The sequence below is a fragment of the Daktulosphaira vitifoliae genome, unplaced genomic scaffold, assembly GCF_025091365.1.
Source record: "Daktulosphaira vitifoliae isolate Bord-2020 unplaced genomic scaffold, ASM2509136v1 Scaffold_1, whole genome shotgun sequence".
In the NCBI taxonomy this organism is placed as follows: domain Eukaryota; kingdom Metazoa; phylum Arthropoda; class Insecta; order Hemiptera; family Phylloxeridae; genus Daktulosphaira; species Daktulosphaira vitifoliae.
The window spans coordinates 43,140,620-43,156,913 of NW_026099572.1; the positions used below are offsets into that span (position 1 = coordinate 43,140,620).

General features: G+C 30.2%; 2 protein-coding genes across 2 annotated transcripts in view; both read right to left on the reverse strand.

Annotated features, from left to right (window-relative positions):
- Window positions 1–16,294, reverse strand: part of LOC126895313 (uncharacterized) — a 145,344-nt gene that overhangs the window by 30,362 nt on the left and 98,688 nt on the right. The window lies entirely within an intron of this gene.
- On the reverse strand, window positions 10,524–15,948 carry LOC126895317 (uncharacterized). The gene is made up of 2 exons (XM_050667055.1): window positions 15,018–15,948; window positions 10,524–11,603 (listed from the first exon to the last, which is right to left on the reverse strand). Exons 1-2 carry the CDS (start codon window positions 15,890–15,892, stop codon window positions 10,751–10,753), a joined length of 1,728 nt encoding a protein of 575 aa, XP_050523012.1. The 5' UTR covers window positions 15,893–15,948; the 3' UTR covers window positions 10,524–10,750.

The following is a 16,294-nucleotide window of genomic DNA, read 5'->3' on the forward strand; positions in this document are numbered from 1 at the left end:
ACAATAATTCTGATTTAAAAAAATTAAGAGATAATTTAAAAAAAATCTAATTAATGCAATTCAGAATAAATAACAGAGATTCATATTTTATTGATTATACAGACATTTTAAATCAACAGGTAACCCAATTATATAAATACTGGTTGCACTTATAAATACTACAATTAATTAATAAAATGCCATTTTTTTAAACAATACGACAAGACAGGAGAAGTAAATGGTTGGACTAATAGCACTTTTATTGAAAACTTAGAGGAACTTCAACCAATTGGGTATGTGACATTATTAAAAAATAAACTGCAGATAGGCGACAAAATGACTTAGAGTTAGTAATGAGTTTTGTAACTTCAAATTAGAGTATGAAATATGAAGTATGTATGCCTCTAAGGTTATTATTAGGATTTGCCGAGGATCATAAAAAAGTTATCATTAATTGTCGTCAAGACCTAATATTGCAACGGAGTGGTACAGATTTAAACTGTATTTACTCGACAAATGAAAATTAATAAAGCTGTAAAATTATTTTGAATAAAGTTATATCGAAAGTTCCACATGTAAATGTGTCGGATGCCATGCTTTTAGACATAGTTAAAATCCTGGAAACCTCAACACCGCTTCAAATAACATTTCGATATTGGAATCTATATAAAAATCCTGGACTACCAAATAGTAAAAAACAAGCCTGCACCGTGAAAACTTTTTCGCAGATTGAGAGTCCAAGATTTGTTATTGTGACTTTTCAAGTGGATAGAATATACAAAATAAACAAAGATAATAGTAGATTTGACCATTGTTCGCTATCATCTCTAAAAGTATATTTGAACTCTGAATCGTACCCTTGCGACAACTTCGAAAGTCCATTCGCGGACTTTCGAAATGATAAGTACGTTGTACCATTCACATGTACACCCAATTCCAAGTGGCGTTCTATGAAAAGGATATGGGGTGTCCTATGCTGACAAAAACAGTATTCAAGACAACTGCTTCACTCATTGTCATTGACTGTTCAAGGCAAAATGAAAAATTAAAAAATGCGCCAGTAGATATTAGATTAGAATTTGAATTCGATAAAAATTTTACGGCCAATACTACAGCATATTGTTTGATTGTACAAGATAAAATGTTTGAATATAATCTATGGCTAATGAAATTCATAAAATATTATAATTTGTTTTTTCTAAAAAATAATGTAAAATTTTATATTTATAAAATACTAATGATTACTTAAATATATATTTTGCATTTAAAAAATGTATTTATTTTAGTACTTTATCCTTATTATATTTCATTTATTTAGTACATAAATCGAAAGCGTATAGTAAAATAATAAAATGCGTAGGCGTGAAAAACAACAACGTTTATAAAATGCATACGACAGTGATCATTAATATATGGTGTCATCTTTGATGTTGGGAATATGCTTACCTAAGCGTCTGGTAGCCAATGGTAAAATTCTTAGAAATTTATTTGTTATATACAATCTATAGACATGTGGCAAATTAGTTTATGTTGGGTTTTATCTCCATCTCACCTATTTCAAGTTAGTTTATGTTAAGTTTCCATTACCTCTTTAGGACATGTTGAGCCTGTAGAGTTAATATTAAGTAAATATGTTAAAAGAATAGTCAAAGACACGTGTGGTGGTAACAGCGGCGTCTACTTAACGTGTACTATTCAATGTATAGCGTACGTTTATCAGTTGACGCTATGAGTTAACATAGAGTTTTAGTTTACTCTATTCTCCAGTAAATGGCACTGTAATAGGAGAACAGCTACGTATGAACAATCTCTCCCACCCATGGCATCGAGTTATATTGCGCATGTGCATTGTTGTGTTCGGGGTAGTAAATATAATAATAATGACAACAATAATAACAATAATAATAAGTAGTAAACCAATGGCGTTTTTTTATTAGTCACTACAACAATAATCTTAATTATACAATAATTAAATAAAGTTATCTTTTGTTCCTCATAAAAGGTCAACGTGACAGATCGAAAAAGCGAATCAATATTGTCCAGCACCGAGCGACCGGTTCTCACCGCCCGTCGGTCACCGCAAATAGCGCGACCTGTCGGACGTGAAGAGGAAGCGCCGCGATCGCCATCCGGTGGTAACACCGGAAATGAGAAGTGACCGTGACATACTCCCCCCCCAGTCTGACCGATCGGCCCTACAGTGTGCCTAGGGCAGCTGGTCAGGCGGAACGTCCTCCAGCTCTTCAACATCCGACATATAGATGGGGGGCGCGTTTAGTATGGATTCGACGTCCGGCTCCAACTCCATCTGCTCCACCGTGTCAGGCTGTATAAACGTACATAAGATCGGATCTGGTCGATCACCTCCCACAAATACGACCGGCAGACTATGGCGACGGTTTCCGTTCGTATCTAATACGTCCGAAACCCCGTGCCGCCCTCCGACCTCCCTCTCCGAGATCACTCTCTGGCGAGGTATTTGACGTGGTGGCACAGTAAGTGTCTGGCTTGGTGCCCCAGCGTGTAATATCACTGGTTCTAGAATCACTGTTCGAGCTGGGGACTGTTTCCGTTCCGGAGTCCAGTTGGAACGAGGACGGAAACGACTTTCCTGGACATTTTCTCCGTGGATTCGGGTTGATTCACGGTTTGCACCGGAGAATCGTAAATTTTTTCCGGAGAAATTGTCATTTTGACCGGAGTAAATAGGTTCCGGCTGACTCAAACGGGAAAACGATGGGTTTTCCCGGGACGGAACGATGTTTCCACCGGAGAAATCCTTATTTTCAGCAGGCTCATTCCTTAGCCGTGAAAATCCACCGGAGAATATAAAGTTCGTCGGTGCCTCAGGTGGGGGGGGGTGGGAGAGGGATTTTGACTTGTCCGGTCAAAATCGCTCTGCGTACCCGTACGACGGTTTTCCCCCGTCTGGAACCGTGGTTCTCCCGTCTTATCCGTCGGAATTTGCTGTACCGAGCCGGATTGAGGGACGGTTCCCTGGTTCGTAGTATCTGTGACCTCCTGTTCATCGTAGTTGGACAAGTTGACCTGCTTGATCAAGTTGTCCAACTTTGCTTCGAGCTGGGCAATGTGTTCGCGTTGCTGGGCGACTGTTGCTTCCAGTACCTCGTTCCGCTTGGCGTTGTCNCTATCACCATTTTTAGCAGAACTTTTTATGAGTAGGTTTGAAACAAATTTAAAATACACTTATGGTGATTTTCCAAAAATTTGGGTTAGGTATGTCGATGATATTTTTGCAGTTATAAATAAAGATTTTAATATGGGGGTTTTCATACAACATTTAAATTCTTTTTACCCATCGATTAAATTTACATATGAACAAGAAATAGAGGGAAAATTGCCTTTTTTGGATTTATTAGTTAAAAGAACAGAGGGGGAACTAAATTTTGAAATTTATCGGAAAAACACACACACGTTCAGATACATTCCGAACACATCGAACCACACCTGGCAACACAAATTGTCAGCTTTTAATAGTATGGTTTACAGATTAATTAATATTCCGATGAATAAAATAGATTATGATAAAGAATTGGTGGTTATAAAAGAAATAGCTAAATTTAATGGGTATAACGAAAACATAATTTTGAAATTAGTCCGAAAACAAAAGTGGAAAAAAGAAAGGAGGGCAGCTAGTACACTCTCCAGCGAGGGGGAACAAAAAGTAATTAGATCACCAATTTTATTTTATCCGGGCATCTCAAATGGATTAACTAAAATATTTAAGAATTTTGGTATTACTTTGGTAACATCTAAGAGTAATAATTTAAGAGATTTATTAGGTAACCCTAAAGATAAGGTAGATGAAGGGGGGAAATCAGGCATTTATAAAATACAATGTGAAAGTTGTAATAAATGTTACGTAGGACAAACAAAAAGAAATATAGGGGTCAGGTTTAAAGAGCACTTAAGAAATATTAAAAATCAAGAAATTGAGAAATCTCCAGTGGCTGAACATTTATTGACACATAATCACTCTATTAAAACCATAAAACTAATTAAAAACGTAAATAATTACAAAGAACTTAATATCAGAGAAGCAATAGAAATGTTTAAAAATAAAAACAATTTAATTAATTGGGATCTTGGCCCACTGAAAAATTCATTATTAAACTTGTGTAAACTGGCAAAATGTGATAATATTACTTAGTGATAACGTCACTAGGTGATAAGGTCACTAGGGGTATATAAGGGAGTTTTTTCTAGTCGGGGTGTCAGTATGTGTTTAGCGTTGATAATGGTAACATTGTTTCCGAAATACGTATCCGCGACTTTTCATTAATTTTTTTTTTTTTTTGTGGCTTTGAGTTTAATAATATTTTTAATATTTTTTAGTTTTTTTAAATTAATAATATTTTTAATATAGTTTTAATTTTACTTAATTTCTATAACTATGTTGATGATAATTAAATATCGATTATAGCGTTATTCACAAAATGTTCCGGAAATACTGCGTCCTTCAAACATATATCAAAGCATAACATATATCAATTAAAGCTTATTTTATGTACTATAAAATGAAAAAAAAAAATTTGTCCCGATACTTTTTCTTCTACATTTAAATGGCTGCCGTATTTCAAAAAACACTATTTTTGTGTTAAAATTTTCGATATTCGATTTTAAATTTTCAACTTAAAAATGTTATAACTTTTTGAAAAATGTATATATCAGCACAAATTTTTTTTTCTAAATACATTATAAGTACATCTTTCATTTGACATACTTTTTATTAAAATTGGACAATTTCCCCTTATATAGGGGGCGTTCAAAACTTAAAATATTGTAAAAAACATAGATCTTTTTCAACTGAACTTTTGAAAATGTTCCGGAAATACTGCGTCCTTTAAACATATATCAAATTAAAGCTTATTTTATGTACTACAAAATGAAAAAAAAAAATTTGTCCCGACACTTTTTCTTCTACATTTAAACGGCTGCCGTAGTTAAAAAAACACTATTTTTGTGTTAAAATTTTCGATTTTCGATTTTAAATTTTCAACTTAAAAATGCTATAACTTTTTGAAAAATGTATATATCAGCACAAATTTTTTTTTCTAAATACATTATAAGTACATCTTTCATTTGACATACTTTTTATTAAAATTGGACAATTTCCCCTTATATAGGGGGCGTTCAAAACTTGAAATATTGTAAAAAACATAGATCTTTTTCAACTGAACTTTTAAGTTTAACTTTGTGTTATAATTAATTTAGTATTATAAGTATAATAAAAATAATATTATCTATTTGGTAGTGCCTAAGTACTTTTCGGTAAGATTATAAATCAATTTTACCCATTATTCTGAAGGACAAAAATAATTAAAAAATTTCAGTAATGATTGTTGTCAATCAATATTTTAATACAGCAGAAAACTAACCTGAATGATAAAATTGATTTACAAATCTTTGGTACAGACAACAACTAAAATGTCTTCAACTCCATGTTTTTGGTTAAATTATCGTATGAAAAAATCTATCAAATATATTATACAGGTGATTAATTAAAGATAAGACATTCTTTGATATTTAATTCAAGATATTATCTTAGAAAATATGTAATTTTCGTAAAAGAAATTATTGTTTAATGCAGATATGAAGTATACAACCCACGCGTAAGTTTCGAACAACTATATTTTATATACAGGGTATAAGAAACTCAAAAACTAATTATAGTACAAAAGTGTGTCACATTATAAAATTAATTCCGTACGAAGTACCAAGTTTCATGCGCTTAACCGTTCTGACCGAATACAAGACGTTCCTTGTTAAAAACGTCAATCCATGATTACTTTTCTCGTTTTCCTTTATATATTTTTGCTCCCACCATTGTTATTAAATGTAATTGAATTTAAAATTGCTAACTACAGTGTTAAAAACTTTATACTATATTAATATAAGAGTTTTTCAATACATTTTCAACTATTTACTATAATATATCACAAAAATCGTGTTGGTTGGCGCAATAAAACAGATCGCATAATCAATTATTCACAGTTGGCGATATCCTTGTCACGGTGTCAAAGGCGGAGAAATGCACGATTACCGCCGATTATTATATTAATAACAGTTGGTGTTTTACGTATTGATTAAACAATAAATAAAAACACCAATTTACATAAAAAAAGAGAAAAATGATAGACGGTTTATTATTTAAACACTTTCAAAATATTTACAATATATGCACGCACTACGTGTACTAACTATCTACTTGTGACGAACTAACTGGTTGATTGACTGATGTGGCGCCGTTTTATAGTGTGTAGTATTCTAAAATATTCTTTTATGGGACAATCGAGAATATTCTATATACATTATATGCATTTTGTGTTCACATAATTTTACCCATGATGTTATATCTTTTTTAATTGATTTCCATACGAATCGTGGTTCATTTTGGCTAAGAGTTTCTTTTATTCCAACATGTGATAAGTTATGTATAGTTTAAAATACTTTTCTTTGTAGTGGTGGTGGTATGATTGGTTGTATTTTATCAATACTTGTGTCGTATTTAATTTTTTGGCCACCTAGTTAATTGTGATATAAATGAAAGTTATTGATTGTGTTGTTTATATGATTTTTCTAGTTTTTGTTAAAATGCATGAATTAATGGTTTGTGTTCTGTATAAATTGTAAAGTCCTTGCCTTTTAATAAGTGAATAAAATGTCTACAACTATCGTATATATCTAGTTCTCTATCATAGATCGAGTATCTCTGTTCAGCGATTGTTAGTTTACGACTGTGAAAGCCTAGTGGAAGCGTTTGATTATTAATTATTTGGTGTACTATTGCTCTATTACTGGCATCGGTAGTAAGCGTTATTTAGGCTGATTTTTGTGGATGCTCAGTATATCGATTTTTCCAATAATTCTATACATGTGTAAAATGCTTCTTTTACTTCTTATGTCCAATTTATTACTCGTGTATCCTTTTTCTTGTTATCTGGGATCAGCTCATTCAGATGTAGTTGGTGATGTGCGAACTGTGGTATAAAACGTTTATAAAAGTTAATCGTACCAAGGAATCATCGTAGGTTCTTTATTTGATTGGGAATAGGCAATTCTCTTATACTTTTAACTTTATCTGGATCAGGTATGGTTCCTCCTTTAGAAATTTGGTGTCCTAAAAAGTGTAATATTGCAGAATTTATACTAGTTTTGTTTAATAAATCTTATCAATTAGATGTGTGTGCAGTAGGTGTAAAGTATTTTAATAGTTGTGTATGTGATAACCTCCACTAGTCAACCGGTCTGATATTTGTCATCCTATCGTCATCAGCTGACGTTACACTGTGTACCTGTACCAATATTGTTATTTCCCCTCAATGAACGTGTTCAAAGTTGGCACCACCACCACCCGGCGTCACGATCACCAGCCACTATCCAAATGCCGCGTCAACGAATTTTTCTCTCAGCTATACTACCGAGGCGACGAGTTGTCTGTCTGGATGTTTCTTTTTTTATGGCGAAAACTACGTTTTCTTTTAGTTTTTTTTGTTCTCCGTTTTTTTTCTTAAAAATAAAACGTTGAGTTGATCAAGTGTCACTTTTGTTCCTCAAGCGTGTCAATCAACAAACTAGGCTGTTCAGTTTTTTTTTTGTTAAAATAAACGTCGAGATGTCGATGTTGGCGTAAGGCGCGAACTATGGTCGGTGGTGGGCCGGCACTCCTCAAGAAAACAACAACAACAAGTACAACATGAAACCCCCCTTTTACCCCCTTTTTAATTTTGTGTAACTGGCACCGCTCTTTTTGTTTTTTTCCTTTATGAATATATATATTAAAAATCTTCAATAATTAAATAATTAAAAAATCTTATTATATTATACATGGCCTCTTTTTTTTTCTCTCTATACTTTTCCCTCCTTTTTATTAATATTTTGTTTTTTTTTTAACAAATCTAGTAGCTCCGTCAACAAGTACTATCTTGCTTGGCGCGGCTACTAGGTCACTGTCCAGTGTTCCCCCTGGGCAGTGGGTAAATAGTAGGCCCTCTGTTTTGGCTGAAACCTTACAAAAGGTTATTGATTTTTGACCGAAACTGCATTTATTTAGGTTGATTTTAATACCATGTTGGGCAAGTGTTTTTAGTACTGTATTTAGATGTTCTTTATGCTGCTTTTTCGATTCTGAAATAATTAATATGTCATTTATATACGCTACTATAAACGGTAAATCTCAAATTATTTCGTTTATGAATCTTTGTAACGTTTGTGCATTGTTTCTAAGTCCATATGGCATTTTTAAAATTTCAATGCTGCCAAATAGTGTTATTATTACGGTCTTAGGAATATCTTCATCAGCCATTTATGTTTGATTGGACGCTTTTTCCAAGTCCAGTCTTTAAAAAATTGTTTTGTTAATAAGTTGGATGTTTAAATTATGAATGTGCGGTAGGGGATATCGATCTGGGACAGTTACTCTGTTAAGTGCCCTATAGTCTCTACAGGGTCTCCATTGACCATTTTGTTGATTTACCATGGCTTGTGGGCTGCTCCAAGGGGAATTAGATGAGTGACAAACGCCTTCTTCAACATTCTATTAAATTCTTGTTTAACTATTTGTAATTTTTTTGGTGATAACCTTCGTGCTTTGGCTGTTACTGGCGGTTCGGTTGTTTGTATGAAATGAACAGTAGAGTGTTTAATTTCTTTTTAACATGCTGGATTGGTGACTTCAGTATATTTTTTTAATATGTTTGAATAGGTTGAGTTGCGCTTGATTAGTGAAATAACTTGTATATTGCCTGTCTTGAGCGGGGTAACTAATGGTGTTGTGAAATGTGTAACATCATCTTCAAGAAGTTGTTTGCGTTTAAAATTGATTTGAAAGTTGAAATGTGCTAGGAAATCCGCTCCTATAAATACAACGAGTTACATCTGCAATTATAAATGTATAACGAAATTGTCTACGAAGTCCTGGATCTAAAACCATTGTTTGTTATAGTTATAGGTTCTTATAGTTTGATTGTTTGCAGTATAAAGTACTCGAGTTGAAATATTGGATTTGTCTGATTTGTTAGCTTTCATTGTTAAAACTTCAGCTCTACTGTTAACTACTAATTTTTGATTTTATTTCTTATATAAGATTTCTAAGCAGTGAGAGTGTCTCGATTGTAGGCACGGAGGGCGTTTTTAGTTTTCCGTCTTGATTGGCGGTTCTGTGGTCCATTTACATGGTTTAACAAATTTTTGTGAATTACTGCGAAATTTGTAATGGAAATAATATAATGATCCATCTGGATTATAATGTGATCGGGATTTTGAACGTGAGTAGCTCCGCCGCATATTTTTTGTATAACTTCGTCTTCGCTGTAATTGTAATTGATTCATTTGTTGTTGGAGGCCCGCTAGTTTGTTTTCTATATTATTTGGTCAGTGTTGTTTTGTATTTGGTCCATTGTGATCAGAGACGTCATCTACTCGATCGGCCATTTCTGCAAGTGCGTTGACAGTGGCTGCTTTTGGAGCTACTGTTAGTACTATTTGGGCTTGTTTGGGTAAGCGTTGTAAGCATATTTGTTTTAATAAGTGAGGAGGACAATTTTGTTCGGCTAACGATTTGATTTTTAACAACATCAATGAAGGTTTTTCGTCGCCTAATGATATTCCGGAATTTAATTCGCGAAATTTTTCTTCATCATAGTTCTACCATATGTGTTAATGAGTCCGTCTATTAAATTTCGATAACAATTTTCGATATTGTTTAAGTTTTAAATGTCACTTTTCCGATTATGTCTTCATCGAACTTGGCCAACATATTGTCAATTTTTGTTTGAGAATTACTAATGTGTGATAATCTAAATTGAGCTTTTGTTTTTATGAACCATACAGCTGGGTCGCATTTCCAAAATGGTGGTAGCTTTACGCTGACTATATTGATATTATTCACCGATTCATGTGTCATTTTGTTTCCCATTTTCCACTTGTCGAGATCAACAACTTTGGAGTTTCACGTATTGATTAAACAATAAAAAAAAATCGATTTACGAAAAGAAGATAACAAAGATAGAAGGTTTATTATTTAAACACTTTTAGAATATTTACAATATATGCATGCACTACGTGTACTAACTGTCTACTCGTGACGAACTAACTGGTTGATTGACTGATGTGGCGCCATTTTATAGTGTGTAGTGTTCTAGAATATTCTTTTATGGAGCTATCGAGAACATTCGCGCGAATATGCCTTTTGTGTTGCCTATCTGTCACTAAGATTCTCAATCGTTGCTGATATATATACATGATATCTATGGTCGCTACAAACACAATATCGAGAGAGATTAGAGTGAGCGCACACCTAAAGCAAGGTACCATGCCGTTTCATTTAATAAAACAGTGGGATTCCATGTAACCCTACATTATTCTGTAAACGCTAGATAACTCTTTATAAAAATAACCACAAAACATAAAAAGATTTTTAAACAGCAAATTTTTTTTAACACTCAAAAGTATACGTTAAAAAAATTATTTTTTATTTTTATATTATTAAAATTAAAAACAAATAATGTTTCTTAACGTTATACGCCTACAACAATATTTATTTAAAACTCATATTTAATAATAAAAATACAAACTAAATATTTTTAAAATTATGTTATTAAACAATTTACAAAAATTAAATGTGACTTGTAGTCTAGTGATCTAGTAAATTTATTTTAATAATAATTTTATGAAATTTAATTATTAAATTCAACTGTTTGATACTTAGCCATTTACTATGTAATGAAAACTAAGTAGGTGAATAATCAATCTAATCCACAATTAATATGTCATCGGAGCTTTTGTTGAGACGATCAACTTTTTTGAATCCTAAATTTTCATAACAAGATTTATAAACATATTCACAAAACTCGTCAAAAAATTTGAATGCATTATGATGCATTTCGATTGTCTGTTCATTATATGAAGTACTCATTGTACTTGCTAAATACTTAAAATAATTTGTTATTTTGGATTTTACAAAATAAGGGTTTTTCATATCACAACGGGAGTTCATGTTACCGCAATCCCAATTTAAATCATTATAAAAATTTTTACGAAAATTTATAAAAATGTTTAAATTTTTTTCAATAATCTCGTTTTTTATATTACCATTTTGATCGATAAAATTATCTTGAGAATAATCATTGTTATTTAATAAATTAAGGAAATCGTCAACCCATATTACTATTTTCTGTAAACTCGAATGGGACAATAAAGTAAAACTCCATAATGATGATTTTTGTAAAGTAATTAAAGCTGTATGCAGACTTTCGAACATTATTTTAGATTTGTTGAATGAGTCAAAGAATTTAATCAAACAATTGTTGTTGAATCCATTTACTTCTGTATTGCACAGAGGCAATATAGCAGATACCATTATATGGTAATTTTTAATTATTTCTGTATATCTACATCTTATTAATTGTGTTAAATGTTCTTTTTTTATTTGAAAATTCATTTTATCAATTGGGTCTTTCATAATAGAATCTACACTAAATAGTTTTTCATTATAAATTATATTTATGTGTTCCATTGTTTTCCAACCAGATTCTTGTCGAAGTATATTGAAAGTTTTAATTGCCATATTTTTATTAATATTTGGATCTATTGGTGGTAAGAGTCTATAGTAATAAAAAATATTATGATTATTTATGTAATACATATATTAAATAAATTTAAATATTTTTAATGAGACATTGATTTATTTCCATATAGTTTAATTTTTGAAAAATAATTGAAATATATATTTGTATTAAAATATATAGGGGAAACAAAGTATTTCTGAAAACAATTTTTTTATAGTATCTCTTAAATAGATTTCTACGGGCATATTAACATTTTGGAAATTTGAGACAAAAAATGTTGTGCCCAATATTTATTATGCACAAAAAGAAATATTTATGTCAATGAACCTCTTCCTACTTCTACATTCCTTTTTATAATTGTTTTTATAGCTTCCGATTCTTCTCTCTTCATAACATGACCAAACCATCTAAGTCTATTTTTTCTCATTTTATCCACGATTGACGCTACACTTATACTCCCTCTTATATGCTCGTTCCTTATTCTATCTTTTCTAGTCACTCCACTCATCCATCTAAGCATTCTCATCTCGGCTATACTCATTCTTTGCTCTATTTTCTTATCAATCACCCAACAATGTAAACCATATATTATAGCTGGTCTCACTACAGTCTTGTAGAACTTACTTTTAAGCCTCATTGGAATTCTTTTATCGCATAAGACGCTTCTCTCTACTTCAACCACCCGCACTTAATCAAGTGTCTTACATCCTCGTCAATACCATCGCTCTTTTGCACAACTGACCCTAAATACTTAAATCTTTCCACTCTTACTCTTACCCAAAAACCTTCTGATATTCCTCCTACGTTTTATACCTTGGTACAAGTGCCATCATACATATCTTTTATTATATTAATGTATCGTTTCAGGACTCCTTTTCTCATTAATGCCTTATTCACTGCACACATGACTTCTTTGCACAAATGTTTATACTCTATCCAATCATCTCTCCTTCTGCTCTTTCGCCATACTTTGAATTGCTTTTTCTTACTTTCTATGATTTTCTGATCGTCCACATCCCATCACCAGGTTTCCTTGTTTTCTGGCATTCAATCTACTCTCACCAACAATATATACTCTCTCGGTTCACTATCATACACTTTTTCCAAATCTATAAATACCATACTCACAAAAAATAATAGCTCCATTGTTGACTTACCAGGTTTGAATATCAAATCTATTCCACACATCATTTATGTTTCCCTCGACATTACGACATTATCAGTCTATGTTATTTATCTATGTTATTTATCTATCTATGTATATTTACATTCTCGCCTTGTATAACTTGAATCGTAGAATATTATTAAAATGTAATTTTTTTTTTCGTAAAATCAACTATTTTAAAAGAATTCATATTATATAAAAATAAACAAAAACCCAACACAGTAGGATCGCGGCACAGTTGGGACGTGCCATAGTTGGGTCCAGTATAGATTTTATCTGACAGTGATTAAAATCACTATCATAAAAAACGCTTCAATGCAAATCTGTAGAGAGTATTTAATTCTAAAAAATTGGTGGATAATTACAAAAACAACATCAACTTCTATTTCCTTAATTATATCCAGATTAGTAATTCTTTTACTTATATATTATATAATTTTTATAATTAATTGTTTTCAAATTATTTTTGATTTTTAATATGTTAAAAGTAATAACTTTTAACCTACTTTTTTTTGTCCTTTAAATTGAAAGTTTATAATAAAAAAAAATAATTTATTTGTTACCATAACTTTTAGCTCAATTTGCAAATTTGATGTTGACATCATTAAATAGAAAAAATGGTATTGTTAAGATTAATATGCAACCAGGAAATTTTATAGTTACTATTTATAGTAAATTTTTTATTTCATTTATTGTTAAATTCAGGTGAAACTAAAAATCTTTTTCTTTTTTAGATTTATGATTTATATAGCAAATCGTTACGAAAAATTTTGGAATATTATAGACTGGTAGTAGCACACACAAATTTCAAAGTAAAATTATATAATATCAAATCTAATTCGATAATATAGTTTAAAAATATAAGAAATGAATGATTTTTATTGTTTATATGAAGAAAGCTGTTTAAGCTACTTGTTATTTGATTGAGAAATCTTTTTTTTTCAATTTTTAAGGGTAATATCTTTAACTAAATACGAATTGTTATCATTTGATGTATTGTTGATAAAAGTAGATCAAGTAAGGGTTGGCAAAATAAATCGTAGCCACAAAAAAAACCACATTGTAAAATAATTTTAACATGAATAAGAAATTTCTTCTCACAAGGGGAGACTATAGTGATGAGATCTTTGATATTTATTGAAGTTCGAAATCTAAATTAGATAAAAATCTAATGATTTGAAAATTGTTTTTTAACTCAAAAAAAAATGCAAAATATTAATCGCTACAGGCGGATTCGAACCTCGTACCCTAAGCTTGAAAAACACAAGTGTTATCGATTAAGCAACTGTTCGTTGCTTTTGTCGCATGATAAAATTGGTTATTAAGCTTATTGGTTTAAACTAACTCAAATTTAAAAGTTTCTTTTTCGACTTTAAAAAAGCAAAAAAATTTAAATAAGTTTAATTTCTAATGTCTTATGAACTTTATTCTATGTCAATTAAATTATATAATATTCATGAAAGTCAGTATATTGTCCTTATAAGATATTTTAAAATAAAATATAAAACCCAGGATTTTAACACAAAAATAGCATATTTTTTAATACGGTAGCCATTTGCGCATAGAAGATAAGTTGTCGAGGCAAATTTTTTTTTTAATTTTATAGTACATGATATAAGCTTTAATTTTATATATGTTGAAAGGATGCAGTATTTCTGGAACATTTTCAAAAATTAAGTTGAAAAATTTAGTTTTTGTAAAAAAGTTGCTACTTTAAATCCCCCCCAGTGAACAGGTTAAGTGTTAGATTTTCAAAAAAATGATATCAAATAAAAGGGAAATATTTAAGGTTTTAGTATAAAAAAAATTATGCTGATTTTTGAAAATGTTATGGAAGTTTTAAGAAATAAAAGTGAAAAAAATGACAAAATTTTCCAATTTATAAATTTGAAAATTTTTTGGAGATTTCACCCATTTGCGGAGAGCGAGAAAAATTTTTTTAATTTTTAAGTTTACAATCTTCACTTAGATACGATTTGTGAAATTTTGATGTATTGTTGAAAGAAATCGGTTAAGTGAGAGCTGAGAAAAAGTGGCAACAAACATAAAAAAAAAAACACATCATAGTCAAATTAATACCTTCTCAGCTTCGCATCGAAGATAATAAGTCATTCAAGAAACATGCTAAATTTGTTTATCTTGTGGACGTAACATATTTACAAATTGTTATAAAACAGAAGTTAAATCTTAAATGTCAATTTCTTATATTTTAAAAAAATATATAGTAAGTTTATTCTAATATAAAATTAGAATAGAAAGTAAATGTAAATATAGTAATATCTTACTCGGGTATGTAGGGATTGAGAAATTGTTCAAAGCCAAGATTTTCATACCAGATCTCTATGTTTTCATTATAAAACGATTTAAGTTTACTACATGTTAAATAGACTAGGTAAGAGTCATCTTCATTAATTTGATTGGATGTCGAATTGGTTTTTATAGAAGTTTCGATAATAATATTACTATTTTGATAGAGATTGTTAACTATTTTTGATGCAACTGCATGAAATTCATTTAAATTCTTAATATTAATTTCAGTGTCTTCAATATTTGGTAAACTGTTGAGATCTAAATGGCTGTTTTCTAATATTTTTTGAAGTACGTATTTTAGAAAAAAGTTTATTTCATCAATTATAACATTCGGCATAATTGCTCCTTTAAACAAAAATCTGACATCTATATAGCTTATAAATGCCATAGCATTGTAGAGATTTTCAAACATGGTCTTAGAATTTTTCACTTCTTCAACAAGTGACGTTACACAAGAAATAAAATTTTCTTTTAAGTTTCTTTCATGAAATTGCTTACATTTTTGGAGAACAATATCTATGTAATCGAGAAAGTGTTTTAGTATTTCAGTATACTTGAAATTTAGTAAACATATTGTATAAAAATAGTTATTTTTGAAATTATGGTAGTTTGTTTCAGGTTTGAAAGCTTCCTCTATACTAATAGTACAAATTGAATCTAGTTTCAATTTTAGATTTAGCATTTCATTCGATCCAATATTTGTGCGAATGTGACCAAATACTGTTTTGATGTAATTTTTGTAATCTTCACGGTAATTATTAACTCGTTTACGATTACAATTTGTTTCTTCATCTGGTTTTTTAGCTAAAACGACTACAGACAATATTAAAATCAACCAATAAAATTCCATTGAAAATAAAATACTTATATTAAAAATAACTGGTTGAAAATTAAGTGATATTTAAAATGAACATATTCAAATGAGTGCTTTATTATTTTATATCATAGATATGTTAGTCAAAATGTGTGTATAAAGAACACAAAAATTTTTTTTAATGGCAATAAAAAAATAACAGTGATTTATTTTTATTTTACAAATAACTTTTACAGGATATGTAAATTATAATATTATGTAACTTATAATATATAGATAATTTTTTTTTCAATTCCTGTGTTTATAACATTAATTGCTTACTAGAACATTCTTTAATACACTGATATTATTTTTAATGAGACTTCTATAATTACCATTAAAAATTTTTTAAATTGTAACATATGATATATTTTTTTATTAAAAAAAAATTATAGAAAA

Coding starts and splice junctions, on each gene's coding strand:
- LOC126895317 (XM_050667055.1), bottom strand. CDS start 15,892: ATGGAATTTTATTGGTTGATTTTAATATTGTCTGTAGTCGTTTTAGCT. Junction 11,604..15,017: donor CTCAATCCCTACATACCCGA/GTAAGATATTAC, acceptor TTATTACTATAG/ACTCTTACCACCAATAGATC.